Consider the following 17,500-nt stretch of genomic DNA (forward strand, 5'->3'; position numbering starts at 1 on the left):
ACTTAGAGGGAAGATTTATGCATAAAAAAACCTCATCCCTGTGTGTTATGGTGTTGTGGTTTTCCCTGGTCTGCTCGTCTCGACAAGGTGGAGTGGGCGAGGTCGCGGACCTCGTCTGTATTGCCGGGCGGGACTTTGCCCTTTATAAAGTCGGCCCTTCCCAAGATGGAGGCGCTCACTTTTCTGGAACTGACTCCCTGTCTGTTTCCCCCAGGACCACAACCTGTTTTGGATTAATTGGCCCACATCCGCACTGAACTTTCGGAGACTTTTGAATTGAGACCTTTACACGTGTTACGCGTTTTTTCGTTGGCCTACTCTTAGTTGCTTGGTGGTTGTTTGTGTTTGTCTGCACTTTTTTAGTTTAGAGTTAGGCAGTGCAGGTAAGGCAGTTTATGCGGAAGACTCACCTTCTTTTTCATTTTGACGGGAGCTAGGTAAGCTGCTGCAACCATTTAGTTTATGAAGGCTTTGTGTTGGCATTTTTGTTTTCCCTCTCTTCCTCTTTTACGGCAACCACCGCTGTGTTTATTGTAATAAAACAAAACTGTTTATCCGCAAACCAGAGTCTGGCCTTTTATGTTACGAGACCTTTGGTTCTCAGGGTCTGCCGTAACATAAATGGGATACGAATTTACGTATTATTAATTGTGCCTTTAGTGCGAAATTTCGCCGCTGTTATTGTCTCCTTTAATTGTGAGCCAGTGTTGTGTTACACGTTGTTTTGCGTGATTTTGCCTTGGTAGGCTATTACACACAGTCAAGATGTCGACTCTTGAAGAGTTTATTGAAGCGCCAAATCAGGCTATTTTAACCAGTTTTACTCGCGACGAGTTACTGAGAATTGCGGGCCACTATAAAGTAGTACGGGGTAGTCCGTTAAAAGCGGAGCTCCTGGCTAAACTTACGGAGGCTTTGCTTATGCAGGGAATTATAGAGGAGGCCGCTTCCTGGAGCTAGAGCGTCTGCAGTAGGCTAGGTGCACGAAATACTCAGTGTGGGCAGTTTGTTTCCTGTTTAGCCAGGTGTATTTGAACCTGCCGCTATTCTGAATGTAATTAGCGTCTACACGGACCTGGTTAGGTGTTGCACCTAGTGAATCAGCGTTACGATAAAGAAGGACGTGTAGACACTAATTACATTAAGAATAGTGGCAGGTTCAAACACACCTGGCTAAACAGGAAACAAACAGCCCACACTGAGTATTTCGTGCACCTAGCCTGTAGCGACGTCACCTACACCTGATGTGTCAGGCGTCCAAATCACGTAAGGTGCACTCGAGCTCCGTAGAATAGAGTTGAGGGAGAAGGAGATCGAGTGGGCAGGGTTTTTCCTGGGTCAAAATGGCTCTTCGGTGCTCCCAATAAAAAAAATTGCGCGCTCCGCGCACAGGCTGTGTTACCTATCAGCAGAAATCAATGTTTTTTTTTTTTACATTTCATAAATAATGGAGGCTATGCTTGAGGTTATCATTTTGCTTCCACTTTAAATTAAAATAGATAGGCTAATATATTGACAATAGTCCAAGCCCCATGGTGCTATCATGTATGGTTCAAAGATTATCAAGGTTTACCTCGTATATATGCAAACTACTGAAATCTATATCAATAGAATCTAGAACTAACCAGTGGTCAGAAATGGAACACACGAATTATGAAAGTCAAGTTTATCTTTTATTACTATTCATGTTTATTATACAAACCTACATACCATTATTTTCACCAATGGAGGCTGCGTTGGAAATCAATAATCAAACTTTTGACAGTATTTTGAGTGGAAATTTAATGTGCATTTGTACATGTGTACTCGTGCACGTTGGGCTGGCCCTCGCAGTGGAACGAGAGTTTTCAACTCCGTATTGTTTGATCGCTGGCTTAACTCACAAAAATCACAACTTTTGAGGGCCTGCGTGATCGAATACTGCTCGAAGACTTTAAAAACTGTCTACCCAAGAAAGTCGCCACATACGTTAGCGAGCACAAAGACCTCAAGCCTGCCAGCGCAGCAGTGCTGGCTGATGAGTACGTACTCTCACATAAAAGCGTAAGCACCTGCTCTATAAAATTTCAGCCCCGTAGTGGTAGTCCTCCGTGGGCCTCAAATACCGATAACGAACCTGGACAGTCTTCTCACGCGTAGACGCGACGAACGACCCGTCCGAGAGATACTGTTCCTATTTGCGGTTATTGCAAAAAGCGGGGGCATATTCTCTCCGACTGTTTTGCTCTGAAGCGTAGGAACAGGCCCAACTCTACTTCTTTTCCCTGTAATGAGTCAAACTCATGTGTCTCTACACTTTCTCTGACGTCTCGAAAAGACGAGAGTAATAATAATTGCCAGGTTTTTTCTCCGTTTATCACGGACGGTTTTGTCACGTTAGTGGGAAATTCTAGTGAGCGCATCCCGATAAAGATCCTATGCGACACTGGTGCGTCGCAAAGTTTTGTGTTGGAGAATGTCCTTCCTTTTGGTAAGGACTCATGCATTGGAACAAGTATCATTGTCCAGGGCCTCGAAATGGGCGCTGTGAGCGTCCCTCTGCACCATATCTTGCTTTTTTCTAAGTTAGTCGTTGGTACTGTTACGGTGGGCATACGCCCATCTGTTCCCGTAAAGGGGGTTTCGATGTTACTGGGTAACGATTTGGCTGGTGGTAAGGTTCTGCCTAGCCCTGTGGTGACTAACTTTTCTCCAACCTCTTTAAGTCCTGGTCATTTAAACGTGACATACGCCGATGTGAGTCACTCGGGTAATTAGGCGCAAAGCGTCAAAGAGCGCAATAATGAGCTGATGGCTCCTTCTGGTGATACGTTTGTTTCTCATTCTTTGCCTACCTGTTCTGGTGACTCAGACTCAGACTCCCTGTCTGTTTCCCCTAGGACCACAACCCGTTTTGGATTAATTGGCCAACATCCACACTGAACTTTCGGAGACTTTTGAATTGAGACCTTTACGCGTGTTAAGCGCTTTTTCGTTGGCCTACTCTTAGTTGCTTGGTGGTTGTTTGTGATTGTCTGCACTTTTTTAGTTAAGAGTTAGGCAGTGCAGGTAAGGCAGTTTATGCAGAAGACTCACCTTCTTTTTCATTTTGACGGGAGCTAGGTAAGCTGCTTCAACCATTTAGTTTATGAAGGCTTTTTGTTGGCATTTTTGTTTTCCCTCTCTTCCTCTTTTACGGCAACCACCACTGTGTTTATTGTAATAAAACAAAACTGTCTATCCGCGAACCAGAGTCTGGCCTTTTATGTTACAAGACCTTTGGTTCTCAGGGTCTGCCTTACCACTGTGCATTCATTATAACATTATAGACACTTTTGTATGTTTCAAGTTTTGGGACAGGTACTACACACACACACACACACACACACACACACACACACACACACACACACACACAAAAAGGCAGAGTAAATAAGACACACCTTGCACCTCAGGGATGTGATGTCTCTCTCACACACATCCCCACAAATACACACACACAAAACACTTCACAGGAGGAAAGAATGGGCCTCAGGGATCTCTCTGTGTCTCTCACTCACACTCACACACACACACACACACACACACACACACACACACACAGATCTGATGATGAAAGCACAATAACAAAGACACTAACTTAGGGAAGCCACAACATCAAACACTCCTGAGAGAAGTGTCACAGAGAACCCCCCCTTCCCCCCCTCTCTCCATCCTCTCAAACTTGTTCCACTCTCTCTGTCCCTGGAAAGTTGCAGCAGAACGTGTGTGTGTGTGTGTGTATCATAACACGAAAGCGTGTTATATCTCTGAGTTGTTTTTTAAACACACTGAATCTGGTTGATGCTTTCTCCTTTTCCTCACTCATCCCCCTCACCCTGTGAAATCCACAGTTCCACTGGAGAGAACCATCAACAAACACTCCCTCTCTTAGAACCATCTACACACACTCCCTCTCTTAGAACCATCTACACACACTCTCTCTCTTAAAACCATCAACACACACTCTCTCTCTCTTAGAACCATCTACACACACTCCCTCTCTTAGAACCATCTACACCAGGGGTTTTCTGTGCTTTGCTGATGTTAATGCATTGCGTGCATTGTAACCAGTGGCGGCTGGTGACATTTTTTTGAGGGGGGGGCGCAGTTTCGCGGCGCGGTTTAAATAGCTCTCCACAGTGAGAAGAAAACAGGTTTTGAATATTTGCAGTGATGGGCAAGCTTCTTGATATTTGTAGTGAGCGAAGCTTTCAGCTACTCTAAAATACATTCAGCTTCACTACACAGAAGCTACACCTCATAAAGAAGTAGCAAGCTAAGTTACAAAAACCTGTCAAAAGTAGTTTGATAACTTAGTAGCTACTTTCAGTTAAACAAACTGCATGCCAAGTCAATGCAATTGTAGTGATCAACACAACTGTCAGTCAGATAAAAACGGTAAATTAAATTAAATCACCTGTACGTGTGTTCGTATGTTTGTGTTGGATGTCATTATGTTGACAGGAACTTTTCTTTGGCATTTTCCCAATTCGACTCCCTGAGCAGACAGCACGGACTTCCTTTATTTCTACTTTATTTTATTTTAACTTTCATCATCTCTAGCTGTATCTGAATATCCACAGCATTCTAGTTATCCGGCTGTCTAGAATGTGCATGCAAACTACCCATTTAAAATTAATTAATTCTAACTGTATGAGCAGCGTCTGTTGTACTTGAAATTACGATACCTAGCTTTTCACTAGTCTCCACTAAAGTGACGTACTGCTTAATTTGTCTGTTTGATGGATACAAGGAATGTATGAACATTAGAAAGGTCCAGGATACATTCTTTCGAGGACACTACTGCGCTACTTGATCAATAAAAGAGCTTAGCTACTGAAAAGTTACTTGGTTTTGTAAATATCAACGTTACTGCCAACCAAGCTACTAGTTAAGCTAGTAACGTCGCTACAAGCATTACTCACTGAACAGCCCAGCTCCGGTCGAGGTACGTCCTCCCGCGGTCAGTGCTTAAATCCATACATTCTGGTCCCATGTGTTTTAGTCTCCTCTTATTGACATCTGATCGTCGATTAAAAGGTATTCCACGAATAGATACTAAGGAGTTTTCAGTCGCCATACTCTCAGATTCCAATTCTCTGCTAGCCTAGCTATGGTGCTCCGGTAGATATGTGATATTTAAATGAGATGTGAGGGAATAACAAAAGGTCTCTGATTGGACAGTCCTGTCAGGATGATATATAAGAAGCCCTGTCATTGGCTGTGGGCGCAAGTGATGTGCGCCCCGGGCTCGAACTGTCATCCGCCAATGAGAAGCTGTCCTTGCTTTGGCTCTGTCAAGCTAAAAAAGCACCGGATGCCAAAAAGAGCCTGGGTGACGTAATGTTGACTTTCGAACGCCTCTTGAGTGACAGTTTCTATGCCAACGTTAGCATTACGTCACCACGTAGGCCGGGCGCTTATTAGCTTTAAGTCTCAGAGTCGTTCGAAAGCCATCAGCTACTTTTTAGTCGCTTAATATTGTGCCTTAACGGACACTACGCACCCGGACACTTTTCAGCTATCAGTCAGAGAGTCTCAAGAGTTGTTCGAAAGCCATCAGGTACTTTTTACACGCTTAATATTGGCTGCCGGTCTTTTGTAAGTAAGCACACATCAACAGGTTTCGCGCGCTAGCATCTATATTGCTAATAGCAATTCCTCCTTTTGTGCGACAATATTAAGCGACTAAAACGTAGCTGATGGCTTTCAAACTACTCTTGAGACTCTCTGACTGATAGCCAAAAAGTGTCGGGGTACATAGTATCCGTTTAGGCACAATATTAAGCGAATAAAAAGTTTTAGCTACACCTGCCTGCTGGTAACCTGTAAGTTAGCAATGTCCGCTAGCATGTCAAAGCTAGCAAGCCCCCGTTGTTCTTTAGTAAAATGTTGTGCAAACAATGCCCTGTTTTGTTCAAATTTAATTGTGGGTGCCGTCAGATATGTCTTTAAATCACAACACATTAAGGACTTTCTTAATTTAAGCACAACAACAGATGAATAGCTTCAAGCTAACAAGATAGCTCGTTACACTAGCACGAGCTAGCTAATGAAATGTGCTTACTTTGATACTATAACCAACTAGCGAATCAACCACTTTCCTACCAAAGTCAAACATCAAGTACATGGTTGTTTTGGTTGGTTTATTGTAGGTCAAATACAAGCAAGCTGGTCTCAGGTAGCAAAGTACAATGCAAGATGCTCTGAAGTAAATCGCGTTAGGGTGACGTATTGGCGTTGGCATAGCAACTGTCACTCAAGAGTCGTTCGAAAGTCACATTACATCACCCGGGCTCTTTTAGGCATCCGGTGCCTTTTTAGCTTGACAGCTCCCATAGACTTCCACTTGGCCGGCGCCCACATGGAGGAGTGGCTTCTCTCTCAATGATATCGAATGGCAATATTATATTTTGTCACATTTAAGTGTTTTTTGACAGGGGCTTACGGTCTCCGGCACACATTTAACGCTTTAAAACGGTACATTTCTTATTAAATGATTTGATATATAATGTTTTTTGGCATTTCATTTTTTTTTTTTCATCTCAAAATTGTAGGGTGGGCGGCGCCCCAGCGCCTTGTATTGACGCACCGCCACTGTTTGTAACGTCACGCCATACCGGATAATTCATAATAGTGATGGGAAGTTCGGATCATTTTACCGACTCGAATCTTTGAATCTCGTTCAGTAAAATGAACGAATCTTTCAATTCACTGGCGTAAATACGTCCACTACAAACACGTATCATATTTTCATGGAGGTTACTACATGTAAACCAGCAGATACTAATTCCTGCATTCAAATAATATATTATGAAAGTTTGGATGAAATGGTCATTTATTATCACATACGCATTTAATTATCACGGCAAACAATTACGCTGCACTGAACTGTAAGTCAAGTTTTAAAAAGTTAAAATAACTAAACCTGTAATTATTTCTTGTGAACGAATATCATTCACGTCTTACTAAACATAGACACTCGAAAGTGAACGAGGTTAATAAGTCCTTTCTGTTTCCTCTTCTGAGCCTATGCAGGTTACGTGAAAAAATATCCAGAGCCCCGTATCCGAAGAAATGTGAAAAATGATCCAAATACTTGTATCCGGCAGATGACCTAATCGTTCACCTCCCGACCGTCTTTGGATCAACGTTTCGTTCATCTGCCGGATATCGGTCTATCGTTCAATGATTCGTTCTTTTGCCGGATATCAGTCTTTCGTTCAATGTTTCGTTCTTTTGCCAAACGTGTCTTTCGTTCAATGATTCGTTCTTTTGACAACCGTGTCTTTGGATCTATGATTCGTTCATCTGCCGGATATGGGTATTTCGTTCAATGATTCGTTCTTTTGCCGGATATCGGTCTTTCGTTCAATGATTCGTTCTTTTGACAACCGTGTCTTTGGATCTATGATTCGTTCATCTGCCGGATATGGATCGTTGGATCCTTTTCCACGTGACCTGCATAGGCTCAGTACAGTCAGCTAGAGGAAACAGAAATGATTCGTTCTTTTTCCGACTGGGTCTCTCGGATACGGGTCTTTGGATCATTTTTACGTGACCTGCATTCAACAAATCATTTCTGTTTCCTTGGCTTAGCCAATGCAACAGTCCCAGTTGTCCCGATGCGCGGTCATGAACGAGAAAAAGAACGAATCTTTTTTTGAGAGGACTCGTTACTCTCGAGTCGTTGTAAGGATTCGTTCAAAATGAACGAATCATTCACGAACGACACATCACTAATTCATAACGTACAGTCTCGCATGCAAAGTTGACAAGCATCTGCAGTTAAGCATAGCCTATGAGTACTTTTGAAGTTTAATCGAAAAAGTTAAACTTTTGGTGAATGACTGAAGTTATCTACTGTCCTTAGCTAACATTTCGTTCTACCGTGGAGTTAGCTGGTCTGAAGCACCAATGGATCGGTGTTTAGTGAGGAGAGAGACAGGCTGCCAGGTCAAAGGTACACCTTCACAGGATACAGGGAAACCAAGTCAACAAAGAAAAAGAAAAAACAATGAGGAATACATCAAATACGGATTTACAGTAATGATAGCCACAGCAGGAGAGGAGGTACCACCTTGTTTCGTGTGTTCAACATTACTGTCAACTGAAGCTATGAAGCCGTCGAAACTATTGCGGCATATGGAAACGCATTACGTTTTCTTGAATGCCAAGCTTATTGAGAACATGCAACAGATGTTGCGTGATTTTCATATGACTTAGTTCTGGATAAGTTGCCAGACCGAATTTCCAGAGCTTGCTGCAAAAGCAATGAGGTGTATTTTGCAATCTTTCAAACTACCTGTGTGATAGCATTTTTTTTTGTGTACTTGAAGAATAAGTACAGGGCAAGAGAATGATATGAGACTGTCGCTGTCTACCATTTCGCCACGAATAGACAGGCTGTGTGGACTTCACCATGCCCAGATATTACACTGACAGGTCTCCCCTCTCCCCACACATGCATGAACGAACGCACACACGCGCGCGCGCAGGCACATCAGTGGGCCGCGGATTACTTTCTAGTCAGAATAGTGGTCCCTGGGACAAAACCAGTTGAAAACCCCTGATCTACACACACTCTCTCTCTCTTAGAAATATCTACACACACTCCCTCTCTTAGTCATGATGGCATCTAAACACACTCCCTCTATGAGTCATGAAGGCTGCTGCTTTTCACCTCAGTGTAGAGAACATGGCAAAACAGAGAAAAGGCTGCGTGATGTCTCCCCCTGGTGGATGGGAGCAGAAACTACAGCCACACATACACACACACACACACACACACACACACACACACACACAAACACACACACACACACACACACACACACACGCTGCTGAAAGTTGCCTGACCTTGTCATACATGCCTTGGTGTGTGTGTCCGAAGTCTCTTCCGTCCTGATTGGTCAGTTGGAGCGTCTCCATCAGAGGGGCGGGCACATAGGACTCCAGTGTCTTAGACAGCCAATCACAGCGGTGTTTGTCTACCTCATTACAATGCAGAAGGCCTGAGTGCACAAACACACACACACACACACACACACACACACACACACAGACACACACGCACACACACACACACACACACACCACACACACACACACCACACACACACACACACACATAGTTACATCCAACTTGGAACCTGTCTCTCTCACATAAACACACATGCATACACACACATGTGAATGTTTGTCTCACATAAAATACACACACACACACACACACACACACTCACACACACACACACACACACACACACACACACACACACACACCAACCCACCCACCCACCCACCCACCCACACCCACACCCACACACCCACACACCCACACCCACACCTGGGCAGGTGGTCTGTAGGATGGCGAGTGCTTTGCCACCGGGGGCGGAGCACATGTCCATCACGCGGTCGCCCTCGGTGACGGCGAGTGCCAGCACGGGCAGCAGAGAGGCGGCGTTGAGCAGGAAGTAGGGCTTCAGACGGCCACGCTCGTGCCTCGGGGCGGGCAGACGCACGGGTGCCCGCTGGACCACACACTCCAGGGAGCCGGCGGAGACTTGCGGCAGGAGTGTGTGTGTGCTGGGGCAATCGTGATCACCCTGGGGGAGTGTGTGTGTGCTAGGGCGCTTGTGGTCACTCTGGGGGAGTGTGTGTGTGCTGGGGCGCTCGTGATCATTCGGGGGGAGGAGGCTGGTGTATCCCAGCTCCTTCAGGCGCATCCTCAGGTCTCCCAGGTCAGTGAAGCGGTTCAACATTACTCCATGCTGCCAGCAGTCCGGGTTTAGCAACACAGACCTGACCAGAGGAAGAGGAAAACATGAGGTGAAATAACAGCCTTAACATTACATTTACCTAACTTAACATTACCTTTACATAACAACCCTAACATAACAACCTTAACATAACAACCCTAACCTAACATTACCTTAACATAACAACCCTAACATAACATTGCCTTAACATAACTATCTTAACCTCACATTACCTTAACATAACAACCCTTACATAACCTTAACCTAACATTGCCTTAACCTAACAACCTTAACCTAACCTTAACCTAACATAATCAGAATCAGAATCAGAATCAGATTCAGATTATATTTGCCAAGCAAGTTAGAACAAACAAGGAATTTGACCTGGTGAACTGACTCTCAATGTGCTTACACATATATTATACATAATATACAACACAATACAAAACAAACACAATACAATACAAAAACAAACAGTGCAATGGTCTATGAAAGTTTGAGAAAGTATATACAGGAGCTGTGAATTTTTACAATAGTGCAAAGAAGAAAGTGAGAGTGCAAGAAGTGCAGGGATAAATATAGGCTATATACTACATGGATAAATATGTATGTTAATTTGAGTTGTTCAATATTGAGACGGCGAGGGGGAAGAAACTGTTTTTGTGTCTGGAGGTTTTTGTGAACAGAGATCTGTAACGCCTACCAGAGGGGAGGCGTTTGAAAAGTATGTTTCCGGGGTGTGAGGGGTCTGCAGTGATTTTTCCAGCCCGTTTCCTGACTCTGGCGGTGAACAGGTCTTGGATGGTGGGCAGGTTGGCATCGATGATCTTTTCAGTAGACCTGACTGTCCGTGTGAGTCTGTTCTTGTCCAATTTGGTGGCTGAACCAAACCAGACAGTTACTGAAGTGCACAGAACAGACTCTATGACTGCAGTGTAGAACTGGATCAGCAGCTCCTGAGGCAGGTTGTACCTAAGCTGGCGCAGGAAGTACATCCTCTGCTGGGCCTTTTTGATGATGGTGTTGGGTTCCCACTTCAGGTTCCTGGAGATAGTGGATCCCAGAAACTTGAAGGATTCTACAGCCAACACAGTACTGTTGGGTATGGTGAGGGGGGGGCAGTGCTGGGGGGCTCCTCCTGAAGTCCACGGTCATCTCCACGGTTTTAAGCGTGTTTAGCTCTAGGTTGTTGCGACCGCACCACAGGGCCAGCTGTTCAACCTCCCGCCTGTATGCAGACTCATCATCATCACGGATGAGGGCGATGACTGATGTGTTGTCTGCAAATTTTAGGAGTTAAACAGATGGGTCACCTGAGGTGCAGACGTTGGTGTAGAGTGAGAAGAGCAGTGGGGAGAGCACACATCCCTGAGGTGCCCCAGTGCTGACTGACCGGGTGCTGGATGTTGTTTCACCCAGCTTCACCCGCTGCTTCCTGTCTATCAGGAAGTTTGTGATCCACTGACAGGTGGAGGGGGGCACAGTGAGCTGGGTGAGTTTGGTGAGGAGGATTACCTTACCTTACCTTACTTACATTACCTTAGCATACCAATACCTTAACATAACAACCTTAACATAACCTTAGCCTAACCTCAACAGCCACTAGAATCTCAGCGTGGATCGGCACCACTGTACTACTGAACTGGAAGCATTTATGACCATCAAGTCCTCCAGTGCTTACCTCACAGACGTCCACAAGCTGCCCAGTTCCTCTGCATACTGCGTGTCAAAGTGCTCCAGCACCCGCTGACAGACCTTTCGCCTGGGCACGTTTATGAGGGTAGGAAGAAGCAACAGAGATGATTTACAACGTCATCCATCAAACTTGATCGGCGTCAAGGTACATGCCTTAAAGCGAAGATTTTGCTCACCTATTTTTTTTTTTTATTCAATGTAACCTTATTGAGCTTTCAAACACAATGACAGTAGACACTTAATAACACTGGGACAAGCAAACATCTTATTCAGAGCCAAGGTTCATTGTGATCTGTTCTATATATAAACTAAATGGACACATCAAATTTCCCCATTGATCCATTTACAGTACTGTTGCCAACCTCATTTTGCTCAATTTTCATGTATTCTTCTCTCTTGTGTAGACTAGTTAGTAGTGTATTATAAAGGTGACATTGTGTATGCTTTAAAATGTCTAAATGAAGATTCTCTAAATTGCGTCCAGAGATTTTGTTCATTCTTTGTGTATACATCTTTCAGGTGTGTGTAAGTGTACTGTAGCATCGCAGGTGTGTGTTAGTGTACTGTAGCATCGCGGGTTTGTGTTAGTGTACTGTAGCATCACAGGTGTGTGTTAGTGTACTGTAGGTTCGCAGGTGTGTGTTAGTGTACTGTAGGTTCGCAGGTGTGTGTTAGTGTACTGTAGCATCACAGGTGTGTGTTAGTGTACTGTAGCATCACAGGTGTGTGTTAGTGTACTGTAGCATCGCATGTGTGTGTTAGTGTACTGTAGGTTCGCAGGTGTGTGTTAGTGTACTGTAGGATCGCAGGTGTGTTAGTGTACTGACACTGTAGCATCGCAGGTGTGTGATAGTGTAGGCCTACTGTAGGATCGCAGGTGTGTGTTAGTGTACTGTAGCATCGCAGGTGTGTGTTAGTGTACTGATGCATCGCAGGTGTGTGTTAGTGTACTGATGCATTCCCTACTGTACTGACGCCGGTCAAATTTGACAATGGTAACAGCGCATAAACGGATTCCGAACCGACAATATTGAGACTATTCTTAAGGAATTCCGCTGTTGCTGGTGCCTTGTGAATGTATTTCTTACCTGTTCGTTAGGGGTGATTTCTCATTCACTTTGTAGCTCGACTTCACTTGTAAATCGGAGAGGCATTTTGTTGATCTTACGCGTACTGTTCCAAGATTGAAAGTTGCTTTTTTCCCAAGAGAGGCGCAGAGTAGAGACCTGCATGCAATGCAATGCATTTCCACGGAGTGAGTGGCATTTAACCTTACATAATTACGTCGCTTAAGTTATCAGTTTTCTGTAACCTCAGTTCTTCAGAGTCCGTGTTTTGTATACGTCCGGGTGGTACCATAACAATAAAAGAAAGGTTCCGTTGCCACAATCCCATGCACACCATTCCACTCCCAACCCACTGATGGGGTTATCTGAGTTCATCTTTGAGTTAGAACCGACTACACATCAAAACCCGTTTTTTTTTTTAAAAGAATGAGTCTGTATTTAATATTGATCATAGAAAATACACTGGATAAAATATGAACATAATCAACTCTAGCTGTAAAAATGTATTGAAATATCTACACATTCAAGCAGAATTAAATGTAAACACGCAATTCTCTAAACGCCATACAAAGTAGCTGCCCCACTGTAACTTACTTGTTCCAGGTAATGTGAGGCACGAGCCCGTTTAGGAAGCCCGGAAGCAAACAAGACTTTTTTTGTTCAGACTCAAAAATAATTATGTCCATTTTGATAATACATAAATATAGCTCATGTATGGCCTGTGGCTAAAGTTATATAGTGTAAGGTAATATACACGCTCCTGCTTGGTAGTGTCTCAGTAACATCACATGTCCTGCTGCTTATGGGCTTTGACTGTGTTAGTGTTGTGTTGGTCCTCGGGTAAATACAGCAGTGAAGTCACTGCACCAGTAGAGGGTCCAGTTAGGTCCAAGTGACAGTGGACCAGTGACACCATCCGTAGTGTTAGATATGGACTGCACAGGTAGAGGGTGCAGTGGACCAGTGACACCATCCGTAGTGTAAGATATGGACTGCACAGGTAGAGGGTCCAGTGTGGGCCAGTGAAACCATCCGTCGTGTTAGATATGGACTGCACATCCTCCCAGGTGATCCCAGGTTACAAGGACACATAGAGAAGTGGATGACAGAAGCATCAGACCAATGCAGGTGTGCAGTGTGGAGGTATGAGGCAGCAGAGAAAGAGGGTGATAGAGAGAGTGAGCAGAGTGAGAGGGTGAGTGAGAGAGTTGGGTGGGAGTGAGAACAGAGTGGGAGTGAGAGGGTGAGATCCCCCATAAACATGAAGTTGTTAGCATTTAGAGAGCAGGATAAAAACACCCACACCCAACACTCATAATACTGACATCCAGAATACAAGAAGCAGGAGACCCTCAGATTGATCAAGTCCAGTCAGACCGACGCACACACATAGATACATACATACACGCACGCACGCACACACGCACACGCGCACACGCGCACACACACACACACACACACACACACACACACACACACACTAACAGACAAAGATCACATCTTGATCAGGTCCTGTCTGCCAGCTGGAGCTTCGGCACATAGGTAAATAAACTACATCACCCAGCAGCAGAGAGGCAAACAAACTACATCACCCAGGACACACTGGACCTACAGATGGACAAAGTGCTGCACCTACAGTATACAGATCATCATCATCCATACATCTCTTAGAGGGCCAGTTCAATGGCAAACACGCAAAAACAGAGTCAACATTCTCTCTCTCTCGTCTCTCTTCTTGGCTGGTGTGTGTGTCCAGTGTCTGTGCTGGGCTGGGCTGGGCTGGTGTGTGTGTCCGTGCTGGGCTGGTGTGTGTGTCCGTGCTGGGCTGGTGTGTGTATTGAGTCTTGGGAGTGCTCTGTCCCATCAGAGGAGCGTGTTGGCTGTCCGTGTGTGTCCTTCTACACAGCTCGCGCTTGGAAGCAGAACAGAACACAGGAGAGCTGTGATTGGAGGGACCAGGAGTTTGTAAGCTAGTGATTGGCTGAAAGCACAGGGCTAGGAAATGACATCATGGGTATCACTGTTGGGCATCTGCCGGATGGCTACGGGAGGGAGGGGCTTGCCATAGAAATCTGAGGAGGAGACACGCACACACAACAGGAGAGGAGAGGGGACGAGAGGAGAGGAGAGGAGAGGAGAGGATAGGAAAGGAGAGGAGGAGAGGAGGATGATATGAGAGGAGAGGCGAAGAGGAGAGGAGAGGAGAGGAGAAGAGGAGAGAGTGGACGGGAGGAGACAAGACGAGAGGAGGGGATAGGAGGACGATACAAGAGGCGAGGATAAGAGGAGAGGAGGATATAATATGATATGAGAAGAGTGGAGGGGGGGAAGAGAGGAGGGGATGATATCAGGAGAGGAGAGGAGAGGAGGAGAGAGGAGGAGAGAGGAGGAGAGGAGAGGAGGGGAGAGAAGAGTAGAGGAGGAGAGAGGAGAGGAGAGGATAGGAGGGGGGAGAAGAGAGGAGAGGAGAGGAGAGGAGAGGAGAGGAGAGAAGAGTAGAGGAGGAGAGAGGAGAGGAGAGGATAGGAGGGGGGAGAAGAGAGGAGAGGAGAGGAGAGGGGATGGGAGAAGAGGAGAGGAGAGGAGGATGAGAGGAGAGGAGAAGAGAAGTGGAGATGAGGAGAGAGGGGACAGGAGGAGAGAAGATGAGAGGAGAGAGAGGACGGCAGGAGAGGAGAGGAAGGGAGAGGAGGATAGAAAGGGAGAAGAGGAAAAAAGAGGAAAGGAGGGGAGAGGAGAGGAGAGGAGAAGAGGAGAGAAGGGGAGAAGAGGAGAGAAGAACAAAGGAGGGGAGAGGAGGATGATATGAAAGGAGAAGAGAAGAGGAGAGGAGAAGGGGAAGGAGAGGAGAGGAGGGGAGAATACGAGAGGAGGGGAGGGGAAGCATTAGATAAAAAGGAGATGTTCAGTTGTGTAAACGAAAGATATGTAAGTACATCCAAACACTGTTGGAAACAGGTGTGTGTCAAGTTCTAGGAGACACACACCATACATTACATATGCCTCACAAACACACACACACACATACACACACAAACACACACACACAGGACTGGTTAGTGTGTTTCAAAGATGACACAGACACAAACAGACTGACAGACACACACACGCACCCACACACACATACACACACAAACACACACACACACACACAGGACTGGTTAGTGTGTTTCAAAGATGACACAGACCCAAACAGACGGACAGACACACACACGCACCCACAAACAAAGAGACAGCTGTGGAAACATAAGACTGGTTAGTGCGCTTCAAAGATGACAGACACACACACACACACTGAGACACACACACAGTTAGTGTCTGTGAAATTAAATGGAGGAGAAACATACAAGGCAGGTAAGCCAATGAGATGGGTTGAACCCACAAACACCCACACACAGATACACACACACACACACAGATACACACACAAGGATAGTGCCTGTGAAATGAAATGAGGAGAAATACAAGGCAGGTTAGTCTTTAAGATGGGTTGAACCCACACACACAAACACACACACACACACACACACACACACACACACACACACACACACACACACACACACACACACACACAGGGATAGTGCCTGTGAAATGAAATGAGGAGAAACATACAAGGCATGTTAGTCTCTGAGATGGGTTGAACCCACACTCACACACACACACACACACACACACACACACGGCGATACACACACAGGTGTGTGACTGCCAGACATGCTGAGAGAGAGGGACAAAGACGAAGTTGAGTGGACATGCATTGAGGTTCGTCTGTCACGTGATTGGTTGCTTTACCAGAGTGCCTCGTGTCTCCCAGCGACTCCAGTTTGGGCAACCTGTTGACTTTAGGAGTAGCCCAGCCCACTGGAAACACACACACACACACACACACACACACACACACACACACACACACACACACACACACACACACACACACACACACACACACACACACACACACACACACACACACAGAGTTCAGTTGTTTGAGTGATGTATGGGGGAACAGAAATGTGAGCAGTTATGATACTCTCTGATGTGGAGTAAAATGTCTTCACCTGAGGGAGTGTGTTGAGCGCCAGATTTGCAAGATGACCTTTTTAAACTTTGGGGTGGGCGCCCACGTGAAATGTCAGGGCCGTCCCCGATGTGTATAGTGTGTGTATGTATACTGTGTGTGTGTGCGTGTGAGTATGACTACCTGGTGGAGGAGGTGGTGTGGGGCTCTCCAGCGGGCCCTCGTCCGTGCGCAGGGGGTCCACACGGTGCTTGCGCTTCAGCCGGAGCTTCTTGGGCTTCTTCTTGGCCTGCTCAGCCACACCTGCACAGGAGCCATGGGGCACAGCCATCAGCTTACAGCACTGTGTGTGTGTGTGTGCGTCTCTGTGTGAGCGTCTCTGTGTGTGCGTCTCTGTGTGAGCGTCTCTGTGTGAGCGTCTCTGTGTGTGCGTCTCTGTGTGTGCGTCTCTGTGTGTGCGTCTCTGTGTGTGTGCGTCTCTGTGTGTGTGCGTCTCTGTGTGTGTGCGTCTCTGTGTGTGTGCGTCTCTGTGTGTGTGCGTCTCTGTGTGTGTGCGTCTCTGTGTGTGTGCGTCTCTGTGGGTGTGCGTCTCTGTGGGTGTGCGTCTGTGGGTGTGCGTCTGTGGGTGTGCCTCTGTGGGTGTGCGTCTGTGGGTGTGCCTCTGTGGGTGTGCGTCTCTGTGTGTGTGCGTCTCTGTGTGTGTGCGTCTCTGTGTGTGTGCGTCTCTGTGGGTGTGCGTCTGTGGGTGTGCGTCTGTGGGTGTGCGTCTGTGGGTGTGCGTCTGTGGGTGTGCGTCTGTGGGTGTGCGTCTGTGGGTGTTTGTGTGTGTTTGTGTGTGTCTGTGTGTGTCTGTGTGTGTCTGTGTGTGTCTGTGCGTGTCTGTGCGTGTCTGTGCGTGTCTGTGTGTGTCTGTGTGTGTCTGTGTCCCACCTGAC

The 17,500-nt window shown here is 46.0% G+C and overlaps 2 protein-coding genes across 2 annotated transcripts in view; both read right to left on the reverse strand.

Moving 5' to 3' along the window:
• nsun3 (NOP2/Sun RNA methyltransferase 3) overlaps positions 1-12,746 on the reverse strand; it is a 14,105-nt gene extending 1,359 nt beyond the window's left edge. Inside the window, exons 1-4 of the mRNA XM_080834349.1 lie at positions 12,566-12,746; positions 11,464-11,544; positions 9,371-9,825; positions 8,881-9,035 (exon numbers count right to left, since the gene is read on the reverse strand). Coding sequence (XP_080690475.1) covers positions 8,881-9,035; positions 9,371-9,825; positions 11,464-11,544; positions 12,566-12,723 — 849 coding nt within the window. The 5' untranslated portion in view covers positions 12,724-12,746. The remainder of the gene's footprint in view (positions 1-8,880; positions 9,036-9,370; positions 9,826-11,463; positions 11,545-12,565) is intronic.
• Positions 12,747-13,096: 350 nt separating this feature from the next.
• arl13b (ADP-ribosylation factor-like 13b) overlaps positions 13,097-17,500 on the reverse strand; it is a 12,070-nt gene continuing 7,666 nt past the window's right edge. Inside the window, exons 7-10 of the mRNA XM_080836036.1 lie at positions 17,496-17,500; positions 16,749-16,868; positions 16,340-16,408; positions 13,097-14,616 (exon numbers count right to left, since the gene is read on the reverse strand). The exon at positions 17,496-17,500 is cut by the window's right edge and continues 137 nt beyond it. Coding sequence (XP_080692162.1) covers positions 14,540-14,616; positions 16,340-16,408; positions 16,749-16,868; positions 17,496-17,500 — 271 coding nt within the window. The 3' untranslated portion in view covers positions 13,097-14,539. The remainder of the gene's footprint in view (positions 14,617-16,339; positions 16,409-16,748; positions 16,869-17,495) is intronic.

The sequence above is a fragment of the Sprattus sprattus genome, assembly GCF_963457725.1.
Source record: "Sprattus sprattus genome assembly, chromosome: 3".
Taxonomy (NCBI): Eukaryota; Metazoa; Chordata; class Actinopteri; order Clupeiformes; family Clupeidae; genus Sprattus; species Sprattus sprattus.